Here is a 26832-nt window from a genome sequence, read left to right as displayed (position 1 = left end):
CATCCTTTGAAAACCGAAACGATTTCCATCAAGGGGCATGACAACCATGATAGCCCAATCGATCTCCATTACCATAACCTAACTTAATTGCTTCTACAAAATATACGTTAGTCATAGTAATTACGTATTATCATTAATCATCGAAACCTAACTAGTGGCCTCGATGCTTTCACACCGCACCCTGCTCGGCCTCCCCACCAAACCAGGGCACCACGGATGCAAGCCGAGCCGCTGCAAGCCCGGGAGCCACGGCCATTAATGATAAACAAACCAGCTCGCGAGCCATCGTTATTAATGGTAAATAAATCATAGTTACTACCATCGTTATTAATTAGATCCAATGGACATTATTAAGAGTGGTTACCTTTTTGTGCGAATTAGACTGAGTGGCTACTGTGTGCATGCAAGCTAGTGTCAGGTTACCGTGGCAAGCTAGTGTCAGTGAGACGATTGTAGTAAAATAGTTACGGGAATTTCATTTGCTTGATGAGATGGTAACTACGATAGAGTTACGATAATTTGCCTTCATAGTGTTCCGAGAAACTATTTACTATAATGACTAGATGAATTATCACCAAATGGTTACGAGAAAATCAAATAGCTTAAGGAGTTCATCAAGATGGGCACTAGAGTTACTATAATTTGCTTGATGATTTTTATCCAGTTGCATTAGACTTCGATAATCAGGTACCGATGGTTTTTCATCCTCGTGCATAAATTTTCTTCTTCTATCGCACCTCCATATATGCCCAACATGTGCTTAACTGAAACATTAGCTTTGGCTATGTCAACTGTTGTTGCCCCTGTCTGTGGCAATTTATAAGAACTTTCTTTTCCACATATTATTAAATTGATACACTAGCTTTTGTTGTAGTTTTTATTCTTGACCAATATCTAGAGATCTTATTATCTGCCACTGTGAATCACTATTTTAGTGGTATCCGTACCGGCGGCATATGAGTTTTCTTGGTGACATATATAAATAAATGTCTCAATTTTTGTATTATTTTATGGCAGAGATGGCAATTTGAAAACAATTAGATCCGATGGACATTATTGACGTTAATAATGGGACATAAATTGATGTCTAGAATTACATTTTTTGGAACTTGTAAAATATATCTATTTTTATATCGATGGTCACAATTATATTTCTTTTAGAACTAAATTATATATGCTTCTATATACCAGTAGTTTGGAGTGTCATTTTCGCCGTTAACAAATGCGCACACAATCTCTCTCTGTCTAATACCAGCACATACATACAATATACAAATTATTAAGTGCAGAATGTTGCCTCGAGAAAATCAGAATAAGATATTTGCTGCATAGGCAACCTCCTATGATCCATACTAACTGGAATGGAAGGACGTACTTATGTAAGAAGTAGCTAAAATAGTCTAGCAATCTAAGAAAACAGCAACTCTGCAAAACATATAAAACAAAAAAAAAAGAGAGAGAAATGAGCCATCTAGCCAAAGGGCGTTGGGTTTCTAAGACAAAATAATTAAATTAAATTAAAAATATTGTGGTGCTGAGATTCGAGCTGAGGTCTCCACGGCCACAACGTGGAATTCTTACTACTAAACTACAGCCACAACTTGTGTTTGATTTACCTATCAATTCTATTTAAATTATATAGTCACATGAAGACACATTTTTTCCCAATTTTGGCCGTCAATATTCGTGAATGAAAGAGTGGAATACTCGATGTATTACTCAGGCATAGTCAGTGTACATATATAGGCTAGGTGGGGAGTCACGGTAGACAGGCCCACGAGCCCAATTACATTCCAACACTCCCCCACAGTCTGAATTGGGAGCACCGCGAACATTAAGACTGGACCTAAACTCGGAGAAGATGGACGTCGGCAATCCTTTGGTGAAGACATCGGTGTACTGGAACGTAGTGGGAACGTGCAGGACACGAACTTCACCGAGGGCGACCCGTTCTCTGACGAAGTGCAGATCAATCTCAACATGCTTGGTTCGCTGATGCTGGACCGGGTTGGTGGAGAGGTAGACGGCACTGACATTGTCACAATATACCACAGTGGCGCGGCGAAGAGGGTGGTGAAGCTCTTGCAGAAGGTGTCGCAACCAGCAGGCTTCAGCAACACCGTTGGCCACAGCCCGATACTCCGCCTCAGCACTGGACCTGGACAGCGTTGGCTGACGTTTGGACGACCAGGAGATGAGATTGTCCCCGAGAAACACCGCATACCCAGATGTGGATTTGCGCGTGTCAGGATATCCCGCCCAATCAGCATCTATGTAGACCGTGAGATCAGCTGGTGAGGTCCGGTGAAGATGAAGACCAAGATCCAAAGTGCGCTGAAGGTAGCGGAGAATGCGCTTCATAGCGCCAAGATGCGGCTCCCGAGGGTCATGCATATAGAGGCAGACCTACTGAACAGCATAAGCAATGTCCGGACGGGTGAAGGTGAGATACTGAAGTGCTCCAGCAATACTGCGATAGTGAGTGGGGTCGGCAACGGTGACACCATCAGCAGAAAGCTTGGCATGAGTATCAACAGGAGTACTGCAAGGCTTGCAGTTAGTCATACCGGCACGCTCCAGAATATCCAACATATGCTGACGCTATGAGAGAAATAGACTGTCCTGGTGGCGCTGAACACTGACTCCCAGGAAGTGATGCAGGGACCCCATGTCGGTCATAGAGAATTCTTGGCGGAGAGTTGCAATGATTCGCTGAAGAAAAACCATGGAGGAAGCCGTCAGAACAATATCATCAACATATAGTAGCAAGAAAGCCATCTCTGAGCCTTGGCAATATATGAACAAGGAAGTGTCGGACTTTGCTTCAGTGAAACCAAGAGAGGTGATATGAGAGGCAAAGCGACGATGCCAGGTGCGCGGTGCTTGCTTCAACCCATATAGAGACTTGTTCAGGCGGCACACATAATCTAGTCTGGAGGAGTCGACAAAACCAGCTGGCTGAGCACAGTAGACTGTCTCAGACAAAGTGCCATGGAGAAAGGTGTAACATCCTAATGGGACAAAAGTGGGCCCAATTAAAAATCCAGAATGTGCCGGTGCTACTGTAGCAGAGGGTGTCGGGTACTGCAGCATCTATGTCCAGGTTACTGTTCACCGAAACACTGTTCATCCAAAAATGGGCCGGCCATATCCGGAGTAGTGTTCATGTGGTACTGTAGCATCGGGAAACACTACGCGACCAAGGTTTAGTACCGTACTGGAAATCCTGAAATCGCCGGATCGACTTAAATACCAGGGCCAGAAACGCGTAGTAACCTTCGGTTAACCGTTTTGAACGAAGCGAGGACGAAAGTTCAAGCGGGTTGCTACGCGGGTGGGACCACTCCTAGGAAGAGTGGGCTTGGGCCATGTATGTCAGGACTGGACCTTACAAAAGGCATTCTTTACATCGAGCTGATGGATGGGCCATGAGCGAGAGAGCGCCAAAGTCAGTACTGTGCGAATGGTTGCTGGCTTGACCACTGGACTGAAAGTTTCATCATAGTTAATTCCCGGACACTGTGTGAAGCCGCGCAAGACCCACCGAGCCTTGTAGCGGTCGAGAGAGCCATCGGACTTGAATTTGTGCGAAATACCCATTTGCCTGTGACAAGGTTGACGCCGCGTGGTCGAGGCACTAGTGACCATGTGTCATTTGCTTGCAGGGCATCGAACTCCGCCTGCATAGCAAGGCGCCACTCAAGGTCCGCCAGAGCCGCGCGAACAGAGGTGGGCACCAGAGAGAGGGTCGTCGTGTAAAGGTTCAGGCGGTCGACGGGATGACGAGTACCATCCTTGCCACGAGTGCGCATGTTGTGCACATTAGTGACAGGAGTGATCGCCTGGGGCGCCATGGCTGTAGTGCGACCGGTGAGGCGACCGACGCCGCTGGCAACAACCTGGGATGTGGAATCCGCAGGGGCAGCAGCACCGGTTGGCCCAGAAGAGGCCCGGCTGGGCACGCCGGTGGCAGCAGCACGGCTGCTGTGTGAGGCTAGGGTAGCAGTGCTGCTGCTGGGAGCGTCGGGGGTAGTGCCGCTACTGCTGGGGGCGCCAGGGATAGCACCGCTACTACTTGGAGTGCGGGGGCAGCAGCGCTGCTGCTGGGAGCAGCGCGGGCGAGCGCCTGCATGGGCGCCGATGCACCAGCCGGCGGTGGGCTAGGTGCAATTGCACGGCTGCTGCTATGGGTACCTACATGCACAGCTCTTGACCCATTGGGTAAAGAGAAATCATCAGTGTTATCCAAAAAATCAAGTGCGGTGGGATCCTAGGGCGAGGTGGACATATCAGCGAAAGGAAACACCGTCTCATCAAAGACAACGTGTCGGGAGATGATGATCCGATTAGAATGAAGGTCAAGACACCGATAGCCTTTGTGATCAGAAGAATACCCCAGGAAGACGCACAAGGAGGAACGTGGTGATAATTTATGTGGAGCTGTAGATGATAGGTTGGGATAGCAGGCATAGCCGAAAACACGAAGGTGGGCGTAGGAGGGCTACGTGCCGTATAGTGCGAAGTATGGTGTTCGGCCGTCTAAGGTTTTTGTAGGGTGGTGGTTGAGGAGATAGGTAGCAGTGTGAAGGGAATCCGCCCAATAAATCGGAGGAAGACTGGCCTGGAACAGAAGAGAGCGCACAATATTATTGATGGTGCGAAGAGCGCGCTCAGCCCACCCATTCTGCTGAGAGGTGTATGGGCACGACATCCGAAAGGCAACCCCGTGAGTGAGGAAGAATGTGCGGGGCGAGGAATGATCAAATTCATGGCCGTTATTGCACTGAACTGCCTTGATAGTGGAGTCAAATTGTGTGCGCGCATATGAGAAAAAATGAGTGAGAACGGTAAAGGTGTCGGACTTGAGGCGTAAAGGGAATGTCCAGCTATAGTGTGTGCAATCATCAAGAATAACAAGATAATATTTGTAGCCAAACACATTAACAATAGGAGATGTCCAAAGATCACAATGTATTAAATCAAAAGGGCAAAGTGCACGAGAGTTTGACAAGCTAAAAGGGAGGCGCACATGGCGACCAAGCTGACAAGCGTGGCAAACATGAGTGTCATGGCGCTTATTACATGTGATAGCATTGGAACTAAGGAGGTTGGACAAAGCTTCAGGACCGACATGACCAAGGCGGCGATACCAAAGGGTGGTGGAAGGCGCGGTAGCAGTGAGGGCAGTGGCGGTGGTGCTGGGTGGTGCCGGCAAAAAGAACAGGTAAAGATCTCACGTGCTATTACACCTGGCGATCACGCTCTATGTCTAAAATCCTTCACAGAAAGGCCGAATGGATCAAATTCAATGGAACAGTTGTTATCAGTGGTAAAACAACGAACAGAAATTAGATTCTTAATAATGTTAGGTGAAACTAAAACATTAGAAAGAACTAGGGGACGTCGTGTGGTAAAAAAGGAGTGTGATCCGATGGAAGTAACAGGAAGCGAAGCCCCATTACCAACAATGATAGATGAAGGACTTGATGACAAGGGAGTGTGAGAGGATGAAATTATACCAGCGTTGTTGACCATGTGAGCACCGGTGCCAAAGTCGACGTACCATTCGCTTGGTCCGGGTGGAGTTAGCGACATGGTGCTGAAGTTGCTGGCGAGGGAGGACGTGTCGAAAGACCCTCCCTGCATGGGAGTCCATGCCGGCTGCTGCGGTGGTGGCAGAGCGTAGCCGAACCCGGGCAGTGGACCGACGCCGTAGCCATATGGCTCTAGGTTGGGCTGCAGCTGGGGCTGCGGCACAGTCGTGAGCGCTGCCTGTGGTGGACGAAATGGCCCACCGGGAGCACTGCTGGAGGGCTGCTGGTGCGGCCAAAACTAAACCATACCTCCCCAAGTGTTGTAGAGGAGGGGAGGCGGACGGGAGCCACTGGCAGTAGGTGCACCGGCCTGCTGGTTCTGCTGCTGCTTGCCACCACGGCCGCGGCGCTGTCGGCGGTTGCCCTGGCCACCACCAGAGCTGCCCTGGCCGCCGCTGGAGGTGCCCTAGCCGCCACCAGTGCTGCTGCCATGGGTGGAGGGTGTAACAGAACCGACCAATTATACGAAATTAAGTAAGAAAATCATCCGCCAGAGCAGACGATTTAGCAAACTTAAGCCCGTATAACCCGGTAGTCCGTGAAATCACGAAGGATTTCAAACCAACTTCCATTCCAGCCAAGATCGTAATAAGTTTAGCGGTCACCATCACATATTACATAAAAGTTCACAATCTCAGATACATCAGAGTTTCAACATAGTTATTACAAAACTAGTTCGAATAAAAGTAGCGGAAGTCATTTGTTCAAACCATACACACACTCACGCGGAGTTTAAATATAGTGCCAGCGAATGATCATCTCCAACAAAAGCATCAGATGAGACGTAAGGAATGACCATGCCCATGATCCTAAGCATCACCCATCGCAGGATAAAGGCAGTTGATACAGTAGCCGTAATACATCTACCCATCTGCAACAAGTGGGAATAAAACCCTGAGTACGAGAAGGTACTCAGCTAGACTTACCCGACATAACCAAAAATAAGTGACACCAAGGATTATAAAGGGCTTTATAGTAGGGTAGCTGACTCATTTGCAAAAAGAAGTATTTTTAGCATTTCAAGAACCTTTCAAAAAGCATTATTGCTAAGTTAATTATTATTAACCTATTGACTAGATTTGCACCTATACTAGAGTAAACATGTGATTAAGCAGATAATGATAACCAATGATCATTAAACAACTTACATACTGTCATATTCATTATAACTATCCAGGTGTTCCATAACATTTACTACGATGAAGTAACTCAAGTCAAGTGCTCACTATCCAGGAGCGATGGCGATTCGAATCGATTCCTAACCAGCTAGTGATTTATTCCTTACACAAACCTCACTCACCCGCTAAAGTGAGATATTGATCACCGAGTCAACTTTCTAGGAATCTCGAGTTTGCCAGGAACCACATGTACCCGGGGGCCGACCAACTGCACTTTGGTCTTATCATCCCGCCCCCGTGTCCTACCACACCTGCTCCGGCACAGTGCGTTGTGGGCAATCTACTCGGCCCGAAAAATCTCCCAGCTTCACGGTCGGAAGGTACTTTATCCGGCCAGCTAAATGTAAGGCATGCGTTCAACATAACTCGAGGCCCAACAACGGTCGGTCCTTAATCGACACAGACGGAAAGCACTACAGTCCAAAACTCTACAAGTCTCCGTCCGGTCTCAACTTCATTTAATACTTAGTTATACCATGACTTCATAGTCATCCAAGCAGATCCAGGTAACCACCTATAGCTCGCAGGTGACAGGAAATCACCTGACTTCTACCGGTCTAAGCCAGCTAAGCATTGACTCGACTGCGGATACTAGGGTAACAAGGATATAGTATAACAAAGGTAAACAAGGTATAATGCAGCAACGGTTGCAAACAACTCCTGAACGTAATGCATCAATTAAAGTAAAGCATTTAATTAATAATTGCAAACCGGGAGAAAAATGCTCCGGGGCTTGCCTCTCTCGAAGGAGCTCGGACGGTGATCGGGGCACTCCGGAAGTTCCTCAATGTCCTCCTCGTCGGCTTCTGGCACTTCCTGCGGCTGCACCTCGAACTGCTCCTCGGGCTCCTCGGGTATGATAACTAGGTTCTCGGTTTGCAATCCTGTATGATGCAATGCGCGTAAGTGCTTATGCAAACGGTGCATCGAAGGAGATGAATGCAATGGATATGTTTAAATGCAAGGTAGTCAACATCATCCAAGAAAATATACTACAAGCACATGTCATCTACTGCATTCTCTTCTACTACTAATATGTTAAGTCAACACACCTTATCAAATGCTTCAAAGATACACCAAAGCTATTATTATTAACTAATCTTGTATTAAAGATGATTATTTTATTTCCTTTTAAATTAGGGCTACAACAGCAATCTATATTTCTGGTGCTTATAAAAATCTGAGAAAATTACAGTAGCATGGTACTACTCTAATTAGACTACCATCAGATTTTCATGGTGTTTGAATGAGTGAATTAGCCTACACAAAAATCACAAGCTATGGCATGATTTTGTACATAAAAATACTTTGAACTGTGAAAAGTGTCAAACAATAGAATTAGTATTTTTCCTAGGTTCTTCATAGCATACAATAACTGTACAAAAATTGTCACATGCATGTTTTATACAAAATTTGCTCTCTAGCTAAAATAACAAAAATTAGCTATTAAAGGTACTTGAACTATACCTAAAAATTTTCCCATAGCACATGCATGAAACATATTTTTCCTAGGAAATCCATGACATAAGAAGATTAACAAACTTAGAATCATATTTTTCTGCAGACTATAGATTTTTCTACATATTTTTCAAGTTATCAGCAATATTCATGATTAAATAAAATTCTACAGCAAAGTATCTCAAAAATGACATGCACAATTTTTCCCAAGTAGATCTGATGATAAGGAACCTAGACAAATTTATTTTAACAGATTTGGAACAACTTTGAGTACCCAAACATTTTTCAAACCATTTCAAATTTCAAATAATAAAGAATAAATGGAAAACAATTTATTTAAACGCTACTGGGCCAGCCCACTGGAAATCAGCTGGCCCACGGCCGTTTTTGGCCTGCGCGGCCCGAGCACAAGGGAGGGGAAGACGGCCCAGCAGGGCGTCAGCCCACTGCCACTCGGCCTGGCCGGCCTAGCTGGCTGAGGCAGAGGCCTCACCGGTGCTTGCGCTGGCGCGGCGGCGCGGCTCGGCCACGAGGCCGGTGGCCATCTCCGGCCACGGCAGGGCGAGCTAGCGAGCGCACGTGATGCGCGAGAAGACGGCGACTGCGGTAGGGTAGCTAGGCGGGGCTGGAGAAGAGAGGAAAAGTGACTTCCATGGTGGCCGAGCATGGCGGCGCCATGGCCGTCGGTGGCGAGGCTCGGGGAGGCTCAACCTGAGCTCGAAAGGCGGCGCAAGCGCGAGCGCGACTTGAAGTGAGGCCGAGCACGGCGGCGCCATGGCCGAGGCGAGGCGAGACGCGCAGGATGCTGGCTGGGCCGGCTTCGACCACGGGCCAGAAGTGAGGCGGCGGCCCGCGAAGGAGAAAAATCCTTTTTCCAAATATATTTTCAAGGAATTTTTAAATGCCCTCTTTTAAATATTATTTTGAGCAAGAAAATGGCCTCTTTTGAAAATGTACCAAAAATGAAAGTTGTTTAGAATTTAATTCTCTACAACTTTATTTTTATGACCACAGCCAAATTCTTTCTAGATTTTGAATTGTAAGATCAAAGTCCACGTTTAGCTCAAAACCCTAATTTTGGGAATTTATTTTTGAAGCTAAATTTTAAATTAATTTGAATACAAACATTGCTCCAAAAATTGAACTAAACATTGCTAGATGATTTACAATAGTAGCCAAACATGTTTTACTAACCTAGCAAGAAAAATTCAGGGCAAAACAATTCTTAAACAGGTGTATGCAATATTCAGGTTTCACGCATATTTCAGATGTTTCAAAGCAATGTTTCAATTGTTATTCACATGATTAGGCATGTATGATTTGGATGCTTGATGATGCATGATATGCGTGATTTGCAGTGCCTAAATGCAGGCATAACATCGGGGTGTTACAGCCCTCCCCCCTTATAAAAATCTCGTCCTGAGATTTGGGTTACGAACCATTTGTTATAAAATTGTTCATAAGCTTTTTGTAGATACTCTCCTGTTTCCCAAGTTGCATCTCCCTCATCATGATGATCCCACTGTATCTTGTATGTTTTCACCACACTATTCCGAGTAGCACGTTCCTTCGTGTCTAACACCCGGACTGGCTGTTCACGATACACCAAATCTGATTTGAGTTGAATACCTCGAGGTTCTATTCTTTCCTCCAGAACACGCAAACATTTCTTGAGATGTGATACATGGAAAACTGGGAAAATGGTACTCATTGTCTCAGGTAACTCTAACTTGTAGGCTACCGGACCTCTTTGTTCCAAGATCTTGTATGGTCCTACGAATCTCGCGTCAAGCTTTCTTCGGATTCCAAACCTTTTCTTCTTCATTGGCGTGACTTTCAGATAAACATAGTCACCAACTTCAAATGCAAGGGGTCTCCTTCTTTTGTCTGCATAGCTTTTCTGACATGATTGGGCAGCTTTCATATTCTGCTGAATAATATGAACTTTCTTCTCGGCTTCTTCTACAAAGTCAATGCTATAATACCTTCTATCTCTAGGCTTGACCCAATTCAATGGTGTTCTACATTTTCTGTCATATAAAGCTTCGAATGGGGCCATATTGATGCTTTCTTGATAACTATTATTATAAGAAAACTCAGCTAACGGTAACCATGACTCCCATGATCCCTTAGAAGATAATACACAGGCTCTTAACATATCCTCCAAAATAGCATTTACTTGTTCAGTCTGACCATATGTCTGAGGATGATAAGCGGTACTGCGAATCAAACTAGTTCCTAAGCCTTTGTGTAAGTGTTCCCAAAAGTGAGCCGTGAACTGTGAGCCTCGATCAGATACTATGGTCTTTGGTATACCATGCAACCTCACAATTTCTACGATATACTTCTCGGCATATTGAGGTGGTCGATAATCTGTTTTGACCGACAAGAAATGAGCGGTCTTGGTAAGACGGTCCACAATTACCCAAATCGAATCATGTCCTTTTTGAGTAGTGGGCAAACCCGTGATAAAATCCATACTGATATCGTCCCACTTCCAACTAGGGACTGATAAGGGTTGCAACATACCGGCAGGTTTCATGTGAATGGCTTTCACTCGACAACATGTGTCACATCTGGCAACATATGCTGTAATTTCTTTCTTCATTTTGGTCCACCAATAGCGAGATCTTAATTCTTGATACATCTTACTACTTCCGGGATGGATAGATAGCTTAGAAAGGTGAGCTGCATCCATGAGTTTATTCCTAAGCTCTCGATCCTTGGGAACCACAAGACGGTTGTCAAACCACAACACGCCTTGTTCATCCACTTTGAAGTGTTGAGACGACTTTTCTTTTATTTTCTCTTTGATGTGGAATATCCCCTTATCGGTTTTCTGGCCTTCTATTATCTTACTTTCCAAAGAGCAACTAATCTGAATACTATGTAACACAGCAAGATGCATTAGATCGAACCCATCTTCAAGTAATGGCTGCACATTCAAGTAATGTGACTTCCTGCTCAAAGCATCTGCCACTACATTGGCTTTACCAGATGATATTGCACATTCAAGTTGTAATCCTTTATCAATTCCAACCATCTGTGCTGTCTCATGTTTAGCTCTGGTTGGGTAAAGATATACTTAAGACTCTCATGATTCATGAAAATATTGCACACATTACCAAGTAGATAATGTCTCCAAATTTTTAGGGCGTGCACAACTGCAGCAAGTTTAAGATCATGTGTTGGATAGTTGACCTCATGCTTTCTCAATTGTTGTGATGCATAAGCAATGACTCTCCTTTCTTGCATAAGAACATAGCCCAATCCAGTCTTCGATGCGTCGCAAAACACATCAAATGGTTTCTCGATATCTGGTTGTGCTAGAACAGGAGCAGTGGTCAATAGTTTCCGCAAAGTGTGGAAAGCTACTTCACACTCCTCTGTCCACACAAACTTGTGATCCTTCTATAGGAGACTCGTCATCGGTTTGGCAATCTTCGAGAAATATGGTATAAAGCGATGGTAATAACCGGCTAGTCCTAAGAAACTTCTAATCTCAGGGACTATGGTCGGTGCTTTCCAATTCATAACTTCTTGCACCTTACTTGGATCGACTGAAACTCCATTCTCTGACAGAATGTGACCAAGGAAAGGAACTTCCTTCAACCAGAATTCGCATTTGCTAAACTTAGCATACAATTGATGATCCCTAAGTCTGGTCAAGACAGTTCTCAGATGCTCTTCATGATCTTTCTCGTTCTTGGAGTACACCAGAATGTCATCGATGAATACTACCACAAACTTATCCAATTCTGGCATGAAAACTGTATTCATCAAAAACATAAAGTATGCAGGAGCATTTGTCAAGCCAAAGGACATGACAAGATACTCATACAACCCGTATCTGGTGGAAAATGCAGTTTTTGGTATATCCTGTGGCCTAATCTTGATCTGATGATAACCGGATCTCAAATCTATTTTTGAGAACACCTTGGCCTTAGATAATTGGTCAAACAGAACATCAATATGTGGCAAGGGATACTTATTCTTGATGATCGTAGCGTTGAGTGGCCTGTAATCTACGCACATTCTCAACGTGCCCTCTTTCTTCTTTTTCACAAACAAAGCGGGACATCCCCATTCAGACTTGCTTGGCCGAATAAACCCCTTCTTTGACAAATCTTCTAATTGCTTCTTCAGCTCAGCTAACTCATCTAGAGGCATCCGATAGGGTCTCCTTGAAATCAGAGCTGTTCTGGGGACTAGCTCAATTCCAAACTCAATCTCCCTATCTGGCGAAAGACCAGGTAGCTCATCCGGGAATACGTCCGAGAATTCACACACTACCGGAATCTAATGAATAGGAATGACTATCGTAGCATATGTAACACTTATCAGGTCTGTTCTCTGAGGCAATGGTACTTGGAAAGTACCCTCACCTAGGGGATCCTTAAGGGTAAGTACTCGACTTCCAGTATCTATGACTGCTCCCCAATCCTTCATCCAATTCATCCCTATAATGACATCCAAGACTAACCCAGGCATAACTATCAAGTTCACTCAGAACTTCCTGCTACCTAATTCAAGGGTTGCCCCTTGAACCATCCGGTTGGTTAAAACATCAGCCCCTGCTGAACTTATACGGTACCCATACCCCAATTCTGTGCATAGTTGTCCATGTTTCTGTGCAAATGCTTGACTCGTAAAAGAATGCGATGATCCAGAATCAAATAGAACAACTGCAGGGTTTTTGTTGATAGGAAACTTACCAGCAGTGACGGGCTCTCCCTCTAGAATTTCATCCACTGTTGTACTGTGCACTCTAGCATTATAAGTCTGCTTCTTCTTCTTGGATGGGTACGGACAAAACCTCGAGAAATGGCCAGGTTGATCACAGTTATAGCAGGGTCCTCTTACTGTCCCGGCAGATCCCACAGCTCCCTTGGAACTGCCTTGTACCGTAGTTGCGGCTGCTTTGTTGGGCTGTACTGCCATCTTGTACGGCTTTTGAGGTCCACGGAAATTCTGACTTCTTTGCTGAGGTGGCCGGAACCTAGTGCCAGGTGTCGATGGGCGATATGGGGGACGACCTCCCATAGGGGCTCTAGCTTGAGACGGCCCACCTTCAAAGGCTCTCTTGCGTGTCTTGGCTGCGGTGCTAGCGTTGTTATTCTTCTCCTGCTTCAGACAGTCGCTGATGAAGTCATTGAATCTAACGCGGTTGTTGGTACCAACATGCTTCATCATTTTTGGATTGAGACCCCTCTTAAAACTGGCTATTCTTTTAGCATCTGTGTCAACCATGTCGGGAGCATAGCGACACAAGTTGTTGAAGGCATGCAGGTATTGCGTCACGGTCTTGGTGCCCTGGTTCAATGCCAGAAACTCTCCCAACTTCATTTCGGTCAGCCCTAGTGGAATATAGACTCCACGAAAGGCCTCAGCAAACTCTCTCTAAGAAATCTGAGCATTTGGAGGGAAGGTGGTGCGATGGTGCTTCCACCACATTCTCGCCGGTCCTTGCAATTGAAGTGTAGCATACTCCGTTTTTAGAACCTCAGTCATCCTCAACACACGGAATTTATCTTCCATCGTGTTGATCCATTCCTCAGCATCGAGTGGCTCTGTTGCTTCCTTGAATACTAGTGGCCTGGTGTCCATGAAATCTTTGAAGCTGCTATATTGGTTCACTCCTATGCCACCACCTTGATTGTTACCACGTTGAACGTTGTTGGCGATGGTTCGAAGAAAATCCTCCATGTTCTTCTGGGATTGTTCCGCGTTGCGCTGACTCCCGAGCAGCTGTGCGAGGAACATCTCGGGGGTAAACGGGGGAGGAGGTGGCAAATGTGGTTTATGGGGAGGTTCATTGTTGTTGCCGTGGTTTCCACCACCACCACCAGTCCCCGCACCGTTAGCACCGGGCTCAGCGGCCTCATATGTGGTTCGGCGAGTGTTTGTCATCTGCATATTTCAGCAACAAGTAACGATTGAGTGAAGCTGTAATAATTGCGAGTGAAGGAAAAATTATGCCGTACTGAATTTACTGGAGAGAATAAATTCATGCAATAAAATAGAGGCACAACAATCGCATCCCAATTAAAACAATAGCACTTAATCGAATTACTTCAACGGCAAACATCACGTCCATACAATCAAATTGCCAGCATACATACACTGGACTTTTTATGCGTTCAGATATCGTATTCGAAAATCAAGTTCCAACCACATGCCAAGTCTCATACATTCGAAGCAACATACGATAGGTTACATGCCAACAAAAGAAAGGTCATCGCGACAAGACCTAGATACTAGTGCAAGGCAACTAGCCTACTCCTCGGGGCCATCGTCGGGATCAAAGACGTCACCATCGCCCCTAGGTGAAACTGCAGGCTCGTCCTCGTTGTCATTGTTGATGTCCATGCCAGCGGTGTCTGGTGGATCATATGGGCCAACCCCATTGTAGAGCGTGTGAAACTCCTCATGCAGGTTGCCATTGTATTCCTCTAGCTCATCGACCCTCTACAGCAGAAGGTTTCTTGCGTTCCAGGCTCCATTCCTTTCCTGAACCAACTGTCCAATCATGCGGTCTGCATTGTTGTTGGCTTGAGTCAACGTATGCACCCGCTGCATAGCTCTATCACCTCTCTCAACCGCCTGATCTTGTTGTAAGTTCATATCAGCCAACTGCTCCTACAAGCTAGCTATAACACGTGCCTGTCTCTTCTTCTGCTTTTTCCCTTTTAGCTTATCCTCACTATGCAAGCCAGTCAAAGTCCAGTAGGTACTCTCGAGACCCTCATACGCTCTGATGGCGGCGAACATAGCACTCATTGCCTGGTTGTCGCTAGCCTGTCCTTCAGCTAGACCTCTGACCAATGCACTTCCCTGAGGCTGAACCCAAATGGCATCACGAAGATTATCCCTAGGAAAAGTACCAGCTAGAGCTACTGCAAGTTCACTGGGAAATCTGCTCATAATGTCCCTGATGACATGGAAGGCTGCTCCCTCTGCACCCTCAGCTAGAGTGCGACCCTCAAACTCCAAATGCCAACCATCCCAATCTGGAGCATCACCGAGAGCAGGAACCGTGATCTCCACCACTGCAAGTCCATCCTCTGCTAACTGGCTCTCATTCCAAGAGTACACCGGCTCTTGACCCTTTGGGTACCCCACATCATGGAGCACTCTCCAAAGCAAAGTTGGCATGCCAAACTCGCTCAAGAAGGTGTCCGTGGTGTGGTGCTCCCTCAGGGCCAACGGACGTCGAGGTGCTCTTCCTCTGGTGGACTTACGGGCGGTCTGCTTCGTGCGGGCCATCTATAGCAAAAGTTCTTTTATTACCTCGGGGAAACATATTTTACGTGATACAACTTTTATCAAAATGAGATAATCAATTTATAAGGGGAGGAATGCATGAGATGAATGAAATGCACAAGTAACATGATGTATGTACGTGCCGTACGTTCTCACAAACTTAGGAAATAAATAATTTCTAACGATGAATTCGGTGGCATACAACGATCTCTCAATACGTAGCTAATACATTCTACACGATAGCATTGTTATGTACCTGCAGAAGATTCATTTCAGCCCAATTCCCAATAAATGCATAAAAGCAGTAAAGTTTTATCTACACGCTCTACATGAATCCCCAGATACGTGTACAATGGTAGTAATTACCCGAACCATCGTCCTATTAACGGCATCGCCTCAACAGATGGAAGACCCATACATGAGATACCTTTGTAAAACATGCGTAGAACATGTAATTACTCCAGCATCATATAAGCATTCACCCTAGATCGGCGGTGTATCTGATCATGCTCTCACAACTCACACTTACCGATGCGTAGAGGCAAATGATCCATTCATTACCACTCAACCAAGTGGCACTCATACAATAGCACGCCGTATGAGCGACGAAAGAGAAATATGATGCAAGAATCCCAGTCAGTACTTAATTAAGCCACCTAAAGTCCTTAACTGGGCATAAAGGATATGATCACTGGCACACTTTATATTTTGAAAATCATGTTTTCCAAATGCCTTTTTGTTTTAAATACACTTGTGAACAGTAACACGCAAAACCATTCTCTGATACCAGCTGTAACAGAACCGACCAATTATACGAAATTAAGTAAGAAAATCATCCGCCAGAGCAGACGATTTAGCAAACTTAAGCCCGTATAACCTGGTAGTCCGTGAAATCATGAAGGATTTCAAACCAACTTCCATTCCAGCCAAGATCGTAATAAGTTTAGCGGTCACCATCACATATTACATAAAAGTTCACAATCTCAGATACATCAGAGTTTCAACATAGTTATTACAAAACCAGTTCGAATAAAAGTAGCGGAAGTCATTTGTTCAAACCATACACACACTCACGCGGAGTTTAAATATAGTGCCAGTGAATGATCATCTCCAACAAAAGCATCAGATGAGATGTAAGGAATGACCATGCCCATGGTCCTAAGCATCACCCATCGTAGGATAAAGGCAGTTGATACAGTAGCCGTAATACATCTGCCCATCTTCAACAAGTGGGAATAAAACCCTAAGTACGAGAAGGTACTCAGCTAGACTTACCCGACATAACCAAAAATAAGTGACACCAAGGATTATGAAGGGCTTTATAGTAGGGTAGCTGACTCATTTGCAAAAAGAAGCATTTTTAGCATTTCAAGAACCTTTCAAAAAGCATTATTGCCAAGTTAATTATTATTAACCTGTCGACTAGATTTGCACCTATACTAGAGTAAACATGTGATTAAGCAGATAATGATAACCAATGATCATTAAACAACTTCCATACTGTCATATTCATTATAACTGTCCAAGTGTTCCATAACATTTACTATGATGAAGTAACTCAAGTCAAGTGCTCACTATCCAGGAGCGATGGCGATTCGAATCGATTCCTAACCAGCTGGTGATTTATTCCTTACACAAACCTCACTCACCCACTAAAGTGAGATATTGATCACCGAGTCAACTTTCTAGGAATCTCGAGTTTGCTAGGAACCACAGGTACCCGGGGGCCGACCGACTGCACTTTGGTCTTATCATCCCGCCCCCGTGTCCTACCACACCTGCTCCGGCACAGTGCGTTGCGGGCAATCTACTCGGCCCGAAAAATCTCCCAGCTTCGCGGTCGGAAGGTACTTTATCTGGCCAGCTAAATGTAAGGCATGCGTTCAACATGACTCGAGGCCCAACAACGGTCGGTCCTTAATCAACATAGACGGAAAGCACTACAGTCCAAAACTCTGCAAGTCTCCGTCCGGTCTCAACTTCATTTAATACTTAGTTATACCATGACTTCATAGTCATCCAAGCAGATCCAGGTAACCACCTATAGCTCGCAGGTGACAGGAAATCACCTGACTTCTACCGGTCTAAGCCAGCTAAGCATTGACTCGACTGCGGATACTAGGGTAACAAGGATATAGTATAACAAAGGTAAACAAGGTATAATGCAGCAATGGTTGCAAACAACTCCTGAACATAATGCATCAATTAAAGTAAAGCATTTAATTAATAATTGCAAACCAGGAGAAAAATGCTCTGAGGCTTGCCTCTCTCGAAGGAGCACGGACGGTGATCGGGGCACTCCGGAAGTTCCTCAACGTCCTCCTCGTCGGCTTCTGGCACTTCCTACGGCTGCACCTCGAACTGCTCCTCGGGCTCCTCGGGTATGATGACTAGGTTCTCGGTTTACGATCCTGTATGATGCAATGCGCGTAAGTGCTTATGCAAACGGTGCATCGAAGGAGATGAATGCAATGGATATGTTTAAATGCAAGGTAGTCAACATCATCCAAAAAAATATACTACAAGCACATGTCATCTACTGCATTCTCTTCTACTACTAATATGTTAAGTCAACACACCTTATCAAATGCTTCAAAGATACACCAAAGCTATTATTATTAACTAATCTTGTATTAAAGATGATTATTTTATTTCCTTTTAAATTAGGGCTACAACAGCAATCTATATTTCTGGTGCTTATAAAAATCTGAGAAAATTACAGTAGCATGGTACTACTCTAATTAGACTACCATCAGATTTTCATGGTGTTTGAATGAGTGAATTAGCCTACACAAAAATCACAAGCTATGGCATGATTTTGTACATAAAAATACTTTGAACTGTGAAAAGTGTCAAACAACAGAATTAGTATTTTTTCTAGGTTCTTCATAGCATACAATAACTGTACAAAAATTGTCACATGCATGTTTTATACAAAATTTGCTCTCTAGCTAAAATAACAAAAATCAGCTATTAAAGGTACTTGACCTATACCTAAAAATTTTCCCATAGCACATGCATGAAACATATTTTTTCTAGGAAATACATGACATAAGAAGATTAACAAACTTGGAATCATATTTTTCTGCAGACTATAGATTTTTCTACATATTTTTCAAGTTATCAGCAATATTCATGATTAAATAAAATTCTACAGCAAAGTATCTCAAAAATGACATGCACAATTTTTTCCAAGTAGATCTGATGATAAGGAACCTAGACAAATTTATTTTAACAGATTTGGAACAACTTTGAATACCCAAACATTTTTCAAACCATTTTAAATTTCAAATAATAAAGAATAAATGGAAAACAATTTATTTAAACGCTACTGGGCCAGCCCGCTGGAAATCAGCTGGCCCACGGCCGTTTTCGGCCTGCGCGGCCCGAGCGCAAGGGAGGGGAAGATGGCCCAGCAGGGCGTCAGCCCACTGCCGCTCGGCCTGGCCGGCCTGGCTGGCTGAGGCAGAGGCCTCGCCGGTGCTTGCGCTGGCGCGGCGGCGCGGCTCGGCCACGAGACCGGCGGCCATCTCCGACCACGGCAGGGCGAGCTGGTGAGCGCACGTGATGCGCGAGAAGACGGCGAGTGCGGTAGGGTAGCTAGGCGGGGCTGGAGAAGAGAGGAAAAGTGACTTCCATGGCGGCCGAGCACGGCGGCGCCATGGCCGTCGGTGGCGAGGCTCGGGGAGGCTCAACCTGAGCTCGGAAGGCGGCGCAAGCGCGAGCGCGACTTGAAGGAGGGCGAGGCGGAGCTGCGGGCGCGCGATTTTCGGCCAAGGTGGAGGAGCCGCGGCGAATTGCGCCGGCGGGTGCGTGGCGCGGCGAGGGGCAGAGCTTGGGGCTCTCGGCTCTGGCGGAGAGGAAAGCAGCGCGGGAGGGAGTGAGCGAGCGCACCGGCACCAGCAGGTGTAGGCGGGCGCGTGGGCGCGTGCGCAGGCCGGCTGCGACGCGCGGCGACGTCGACGGCGCATGGCCGCCACGCGGCGGGCGAGCTCTGCCGTGGTCGGGCGCACGGCGCGGCGCGACAGCGAGCAGGCGCGCGGAGGCAGGCCAGCGCGGCGCTGGGCTGGGCCGAGGCGAGGCGAGGCGCGCAGGATGCTGGCTAGGCCGGCTTCGGCCACGGGCCAGAAGTGAGGCGGCGGCCCGCGAAGGAGAAAAATCCTTTTTCCAAATATATTTTCAAGGAATTTTTAAATGCCCTCTTTCAAATATTATTTTGAGCAAGAAAATGGCCTCTTTTGAAAATGTACCAAAAATAAAAGTTGTTTAGAATTTAATTCTCTACAACTTTGTTTTTATGACCACAGCCAAATTCTTTCTAGATTTTGAATTGTAAGATCAAAGTCCACGTTTAGCTCAAAACCCTAATTTTGGGAATTTATTTTTGAAGCTAAATTTTAAATTAATTTGAATACAAACATTGCTCCAAAAATTGAACTAAACATTGCTAGATGATTTACAATAGTAGCCAAACATGTTTTACTAACCTAGCAAGAAAAATTCAGGGCAAAACAATTCTTAAACAGGTGTATGCAATATTCAGGTTTTACGCATGTTTCAGATGTTTCAAAGCAATGTTTCAATTGTTATTCACATGATTAGGCATGTATGATTTGGATGCTTGATGATGCATGATATGCGTGATTTGCAGTGCCTAAATGCAGGCATAACACCGGGGTGTTACAGAGGGGGCGCGCGGCGACGGGGCCGGACGAGTCGGTGACGAGGGCCGACGGCGCGGGGGCAGGTGGTGGTTCGGTGTCGGCGGTGATGTCGTTGAGATCAATCTCCTCAAGGAGCAGAAGCGTGCGTGCCTCCATGAAGGTCGGGAACGGCTGGCGCAGCTTGATGTTCGTCACCATGGGGTGGAACTTGGCGCTGAGACCTCGGAGCAGCGTGAGGACGAGGGTGCGGTCGCCGACGGGATCGCCGAAGTCGCGTAGGGTGGTGGCCATCGTCTCGAGGCGACGGCAGAAGTCTGTAATGGACGTCGACCCTTGCTTCACCGTGCGGAACTCGGCGGACAGCAGCAGCGCACGCGACTCGCGCTGGCCGAGGAACTCGTCCTCGAGGTGGAGCCAGGCGACGTGGGCGTTCGGGTTCTTCAGCATGGTGGACTGCTGGAGGTCGGCGTTGATCATCCCGTAGATCCATGTGAGAACGGTGCAGTCCATCTGCACCCACGCCGGCCGATCGGCGTTGACGACATCGTTGAGGACGTGATCGGTGAGGGCATATTTGCCCAAGACGACGAGGAAGAGGGCACGCCAACGGGTGTAGTTGTTGGCGACGCGGTCGAGGACCACCGGCACGAGCACCTTGATGTTGAGGACGGCAATGGCGGCGGCGTGGACGTCGGCGTGCTTGGCCTCATAGGCGTCGAGGGCGGCTGTGCGGGCGGCCTCAGCTTGGCGACGGCGGGCGTCCTCGGCGTCCCGTTCGCGCTGTTTGCGAGCGGTATGCTCGGCTTCGGTCTCTGCCATGAGACTGGGTCAGATGGACGACGGTCGGCGTAGAGACAGGGACGGGCGTCGCTGGCGGCCGGATCACGTGGATGACCCGCGATGTAGATCACATGGACGTAGACGTGAGGCAGATCACGTACAGCACGTAGACGTGAGGCAGATTGCTGCCCTCTAGGTGTTGTGCGTGGACGTAGGCACGGGTAGACGTCAATCGGATCACGTGAGGCAGATGGAGGCGATCACGCGCAGACGCCGATTGGATTGTGGACTCCCGGCGAGCGGAGAAGCCCTACGACGGCGGCACGGCGAGAGGACGCACGTGCAAGGAAGGGAGGCCGGCGAGCAACGTGCCCTGCGGCGGCCTGGAGCAGCCAATCGTGAGGATCAGCGGCGGCAAAACCAACCGGTCGTAAGGACCGGCGGCTAGGGTTAGTTGTGCGGAAGCGGAGGAAATGGATCGTAGCCTCGCATGATACCATGAAAGAGTGGAATACTCGATGTATTACTCAGGCATAGTCAGTGTACATATATAGGCTAGGTGGGGAGTCACGGTAGACAGGCCCACGAGCCCAATTACATTCCAACAGTGAAGGCTCAGCACACGGTATGCGAGTGAACTCATCGCCTCTGCAAGTATTTTCACCAACCAATTTCTCAGGAATTATAAACATACTCACAAAGTTTCCAGATCAACGGGGTAGAAAATGAGGTCAAGAAACGTAGTACACTACTTGTAAGAGGTTTTTACATGGTCGATGCCTTCGACTTTATTTTCTATGATTATTATTATAAAACACAGTCACAGCATAAACTCTGTTAAAAATACTCAACAAAAAAGAAACTTTGTTCCATGTGTCTTTATTCCTCCACTAAGAAACAGTGAAAATAATACCACCACTATTGACTATCCAAACCCAGAATAAGGCATTGTTTAGTTTCTCTCCCAAAACTTTACACCATATCATATCGAATATTTGGATATATATATGAAGTATTAAATATAGACTAAAAATAACTAATTACATAAATTACGACTATTTTACGAGATAAATCTTTTAATTCTAATTAGTCCATAATTTGACAATGTGATGCTACACTACACACATGTGCTAATGATGGATTAATTAGTCTTAATAAATTCGTCTCGCGGTTTACTAACAAATTCTATAATTTATTTTTTTTATTAGTATCCAAACACCCCATACAACAACCTCATATAACATCTGATGTGACACCTCAAAACTTTACACCCTGGATCTAAACAAAGCCTAAGGTCTTACATTCTTTTGACACCAATTATGAATGAGAGGTGACTGCCAAGCTCTCGGAAAAATGAGCTGCAGCCGACAAGGAACTTTCAGTTACACAAGACATCAAAAACGAAGATTTCTTTGACGCTACTATCCAGCACTAGATGCTACATCTGAATGGCCGTCACTGAAATTATATTGCTCGTAAACTTGGAACAGGATCTCTCTGCAGGGTACAACTGCCCCAATCTTGATGCAGGCAAGGAATGCACCTGACAGCTTTCTATGGAGGCTGTACACTTCATCCGGCGGTGGGGTCAGCCTGTGCTTCAACATGGTAGCCCCGAGATTGGAAACACTATGTGTGATATTATTCGCTCGAAAATCGTGACCACCTGACTTTGAGAACGGCACACCAACAATGAAGGCTGCTTGGACATGAGCATCCAGCATAACCTCTGGTTCCTCGCCAGTAAGGAATCCGAGTCTGCGGGACATCTCTAAGACACCGGTGCGATCTCTATTTGCACAGGCAACTACCTGAGAAACAATAGAACAAATCAGATACCAACCATCTACAAAGAGTTTTGGAAAAATCCTGATAATGGACTCTGAGACAATTGAAGGGTGCACTAAAATTGTCATTTCATACTATTCGTAGGTAATCATCTACAAAGTGTTTTGGAAAATCACGGGCTGCTCCAAAGTCAATCAGATTGAATTTCCTTGTAGCATCATCGTACAGAAAATTGCTCCAATTTGGATCAGTCTGCACCAAAGTAGTAGTAATTAAAGATCAGCATAAAAGAGTAGTTTAAATGAAAGGTTTTCAGTGATGACAATGAGCACCACAATTATAAATTGATGGAATTTTACCATGATGCTAATTATACAACCAGCCAACTCTAACTACTAGTTATTTAGGAATTTAGCAGATGGGATGAGAGCTGGCACATGCCTGCATGAATCTGAAGACAAACAACTCCTTAATTGTAAGCTCAAGCAGTTTACAACCAACATAATTCCGGGTTTCCTGGCTTAACTGAGCCACCTTATCGATAGGAACCCCTGAACCAGCAAGTAGATGAAGCTGTTAGAATCTCCAGTAAACATATACTGATTCAATTCATGAAAAACAGCTAGTATGAATTACAAAGTACAGCAACAAATATATGTTTGAATCCATACTGCAAAATAATCCAGGCTTCATAAACTCCAAAACATCCTCACCTCTCTCTTTGGTTGGTTGTACAGTTAGTGTTGGCAATGGAAGAGGTAGGAAAACTCACACACACACTCATGCTCAATGTTTACACAAGGAAGTTGAAATGGATAACCCACATCCACCAGGATCCCATGCAAATTTCTGGGATTATTACAATTAACAGTTGAGCAGAGCTCAGCGAATTGTCATCGTTATTAACTGGTAACATCAAACAATAAATACAAGGCAAAAAAAATCATAGCATTATTGCTCAAAAGTAGAAATACCTGGAACAAACTCTGAGGTCAGCACTTTCTTGCTAGACAATTGATCAATGACCTTCGGAACATAATAGCCATCACTATCACATAGCAATTCTTTGTAACGCTTCTGGTTACTTGCTTCTAGCACATAATCACACTCCCTTGCCAGCTCCTGCTTTGCCACCTGAATTGTATAACATGAATATCAAAGATCTTATTTCTTTATGTTTATAAATTTGTATTAAAGTGCTTTTTACTCTATTACCAGAATAGAATATAAAACACAGAAAATATCAATGTATGACCAGTATGTGTGGTTAAAAGATTATAGAATTTATGAACAGAGATAGTAAAGACAGCAATTTGCTTGATGTGAATATTGAAAATTTCATAAATCTTTTTTGGTTTTCTTTTCATTTGTTTATTAAGTAAAGACCAACCATTGTTCATGTCATACAGAAAAGAGCTTAACATACTCATATGTGCAGCACTTCACAGTAAAATCTACTAATCTAGTCTATGTTTGCACAAACATTTATAATTTTGACAGAGAATAAAAAAGCAAAAGCGTGCTGAGACAGTAGGCAAAAATAGGATGAGGAAAAAACAATAGAATGAATAATCCATATTTCATCAAAATAATGAAGAAAAAGATTTACCTTCATAGCTCTATCAAGAAAAAGACCTTTAGGAATGAGATTTGTGTAAGTTAGAAGTAGCCTAACATTCTCAATATCACTTTCTATACTATCTGCAACCCCAGGGTATTGTATTTTCATGACAACATCTGATCCATCCTTCAAAACTGCTTGATGGACCTGGTTGAAATGAAAAAGAAATGATATATAAGCAAAGGATATGGCTTAACAGTGAGAGCAGCACCCAACAACATATTTAGTATAATAGAGTGCTGAGGTGAATGCTCAAATTTCACAATTGTTGAACTTTCTAGCATACATAGGGCAACTTTCTCTGCTGAACCAACCTGCCCAATGCTAGCTGCAGCTAACGGTTCATAGTCAAAACTCCTCAACTTGGAGGACCAGTCAGGACCAAGCTCGGCATCAAGGACTGAATTTAGCTGCTTCCTTGGCATAACATCAGCACCTTGACGAACAATATCAAGAGCTGCCAACACCTACATTAAGTTGGCCAAAGATCAGTTTGAATACACTTGGACATCACAAGGCTATGTCAAATGAAGCATCAAACAAAAGGATGGACCAAAACTGTGGCATCAGAATCGAGATACTACCGGTGGAGGTACAAGGGATTCGTCCTGGATGCTCAGCATCTGCCCCACCTTGAGCGCTGCTCCCCGCATCCTGCAGAGCGCAAGCACCACACGCTCGGCATTCTGATCGGACAAGAATGGGGAGAGAGCTGACCGCTTGCCCGCTGTGTCCACCGGGGTGCCATACATCACCCGACGAGCTGACTCCTGAAGAGTACCCCATGCTAGCCCGGCGCCCAGTCCTGCAAACCTTAATTTTCCAGCACATCACCAAAAAAACAACACAATTCATTCATCAGCTCTCCAAATCAGATGGAGCATGGACTCAAAGTGAAACAAACGTGCATTATTTCGAAGTTCAGTTGAATGGATACGAGTTCGATAGCTTACCCGAGTGCTCTGGTGAAGGGCGTGGATGGAACCTTCCGTTCCCGCAGCCGCCTCCTCTTCTCCCCAGGCGCCGCTGAGGACAAAGGGGGCGCCTGTTGGGGCAAAGGCGAGGGCTCAGGAGGAGGCGCCGCGGGTTCGGGCCTGTCCGCCGCGACGGCAGCAGGTTCAGCTGCGACGGCGGTGGTTGTACCAGTTCCGACGGTCTCCAGCGTCCGCGCGGGGTGCGGGGCATCTTGCGCCGGCGGGGGCCGCTCCAGTGCATGATCTTGCGGCGTTGTCGTGGCGTCGTCGTGGGAGAAGTACACGACGGAGGAGGGGCGGGAGGATTCGGTGGCGGGCAGCGGCCCTGCGCCTGGAGGGGGCGGCGGGCGGCGCGGGGTGCCTCTGGTGAGGCCGGCGAGGTCGGTGGCGGCAAGGAGAGCGGACCTGAGGACGTCGCGCGGGGAGGTGCCCCGCGTGGCCTCGCGCGCGACGAGGGCGACGCCGTCGAGCAGGCGCCGGAGATCCCTGGACGCCATGGGAAGGGAAGGCGTGGAAGGCCCCTGGACCAGGAAGAGAGCCGAGCTGCGTGGAGGCGGCAGGCGCGGTGAGACTCACACGGGCAGGGCACCACTTGGTGTTGGGCCCCTCGTAAATTTCACTTTATTATGGGCCGCCTACGTGGCTTGTTAGCTAGGCCGAAGCCCACCAGTGGTCTAGTTGCCTCCACGACGAGGTGTACACTGTACAGTGAGCTGGCTAATTAACAAGCAATGAGGAACAGTGGTTACCTTTCTTACCATTTTTTTACAAGAACTCAAATATATTAAGCATTAAAACCAAGGACTAACTTTTAACTCTATGGTTACAACAAGAGAGGCAACACAATGACTTGAACCAAAGAGCACGATAAAAGCATAAAAGCCCTAGTTTGATTTTGGTTAATTGATGAAATCTATTTGGACTAACCCTATGCTCTAAGTGTGAATTGAGATAGGTTGGTCCAACCCAAGTGATGGAGCTAAGTGGCACTCAATGGTGGAGATGGCCACATGAAATGAAGATCATGGTGATGGCGTGGACATATAATGATGATCAAGCTCCGGACTTTGGAAAAGAAGAAAGAGAACAACAAAATGGGCTCAAGGCAAAGGTGATATTCATAGGGCCTGTTAGTATTTCTTAACGTATACAGAAATGATCCACCGCGCACGGAATTACCGTTGTAGCATTTCACCTGGAAGTATTCAGGGTATCGTATTTTCCACAGGGAACGGTGGTATTCTCCTAGCTAGTTCGTCTAAGGACAACACAAGGGTAGAGTTGGTAGAGGGTAGAGAGGATTTCTATGGTTCAGAGTCTAAGGGTAGGTAAACTCTACTATTGCTCGCTTACTTCGGGCACCATATCGTACCTGGTCTGCCAAGTGATGCCGGTCTCCAGCTCTACACCATACCTGGATGTGGGGGATTACAAGAGACGGACAGGGCTATCACCACCTACCGCCTACCCCTCAACCATAGGATACGAGGCAAACGAAGGTGGCCTCTAGCC

At 46.0% G+C, this 26832-nt stretch overlaps 2 protein-coding genes across 2 annotated transcripts; both read right to left on the bottom strand.

Moving 5' to 3' along the window:
* Nucleotides 1-19975: 19975 nt before the first annotated feature.
* LOC136460552 (uncharacterized) lies at nucleotides 19976-20976 on the bottom strand. The gene is made up of 2 exons (XM_066460207.1): nucleotides 20178-20976; nucleotides 19976-19980 (listed from the first exon to the last, which is right to left on the bottom strand). The coding sequence occupies exons 1-2, from the start codon at nucleotides 20974-20976 to the stop codon at nucleotides 19976-19978; spliced, it is 804 nt and encodes a 267-aa protein (XP_066316304.1).
* Nucleotides 20977-22163: 1187 nt separating this feature from the next.
* On the bottom strand, nucleotides 22164-25908 carry LOC136458205 (protein ABC transporter 1, mitochondrial-like). Its single transcript, XM_066458187.1, has 8 exons — nucleotides 25300-25908; nucleotides 24931-25159; nucleotides 24661-24813; nucleotides 24335-24493; nucleotides 23700-23859; nucleotides 23167-23276; nucleotides 22861-22977; nucleotides 22164-22748 (listed from the first exon to the last, which is right to left on the bottom strand). The coding sequence occupies exons 1-8, from the start codon at nucleotides 25815-25817 to the stop codon at nucleotides 22359-22361; spliced, it is 1836 nt and encodes a 611-aa protein (XP_066314284.1). The 5' UTR covers nucleotides 25818-25908; the 3' UTR covers nucleotides 22164-22358.
* Between the last annotated feature and the right edge of the window lie 924 nt (nucleotides 25909-26832).

The sequence above is a fragment of the Miscanthus floridulus genome, chromosome 6 (assembly GCF_019320115.1).
Source record: "Miscanthus floridulus cultivar M001 chromosome 6, ASM1932011v1, whole genome shotgun sequence".
NCBI lineage: Eukaryota > Viridiplantae > Streptophyta > Magnoliopsida > Poales > Poaceae > Miscanthus > Miscanthus floridulus.
The sequence above is the reverse complement of the archived record's forward strand: the minus strand, read 5'-3'. Positions and strand labels throughout refer to the sequence as shown.

Coding starts and splice junctions, on each gene's coding strand:
- LOC136460552 (XM_066460207.1), bottom strand. CDS start 20,976: ATGGCAGAGACCGAAGCCGAGCATACCGCTCGCAAACAGCGCGAACGG.
- LOC136458205 (XM_066458187.1), bottom strand. CDS start 25,817: ATGGCGTCCAGGGATCTCCGGCGCCTGCTCGACGGCGTCGCCCTCGTC. Junction 24,814..24,930: donor AATCCCTTGTACCTCCACCG/GTAGTATCTCGA, acceptor AACTTAATGTAG/GTGTTGGCAGCTCTTGATAT. Junction 24,494..24,660: donor CTGCAGCTAGCATTGGGCAG/GTTGGTTCAGCA, acceptor CATTTCAACCAG/GTCCATCAAGCAGTTTTGAA.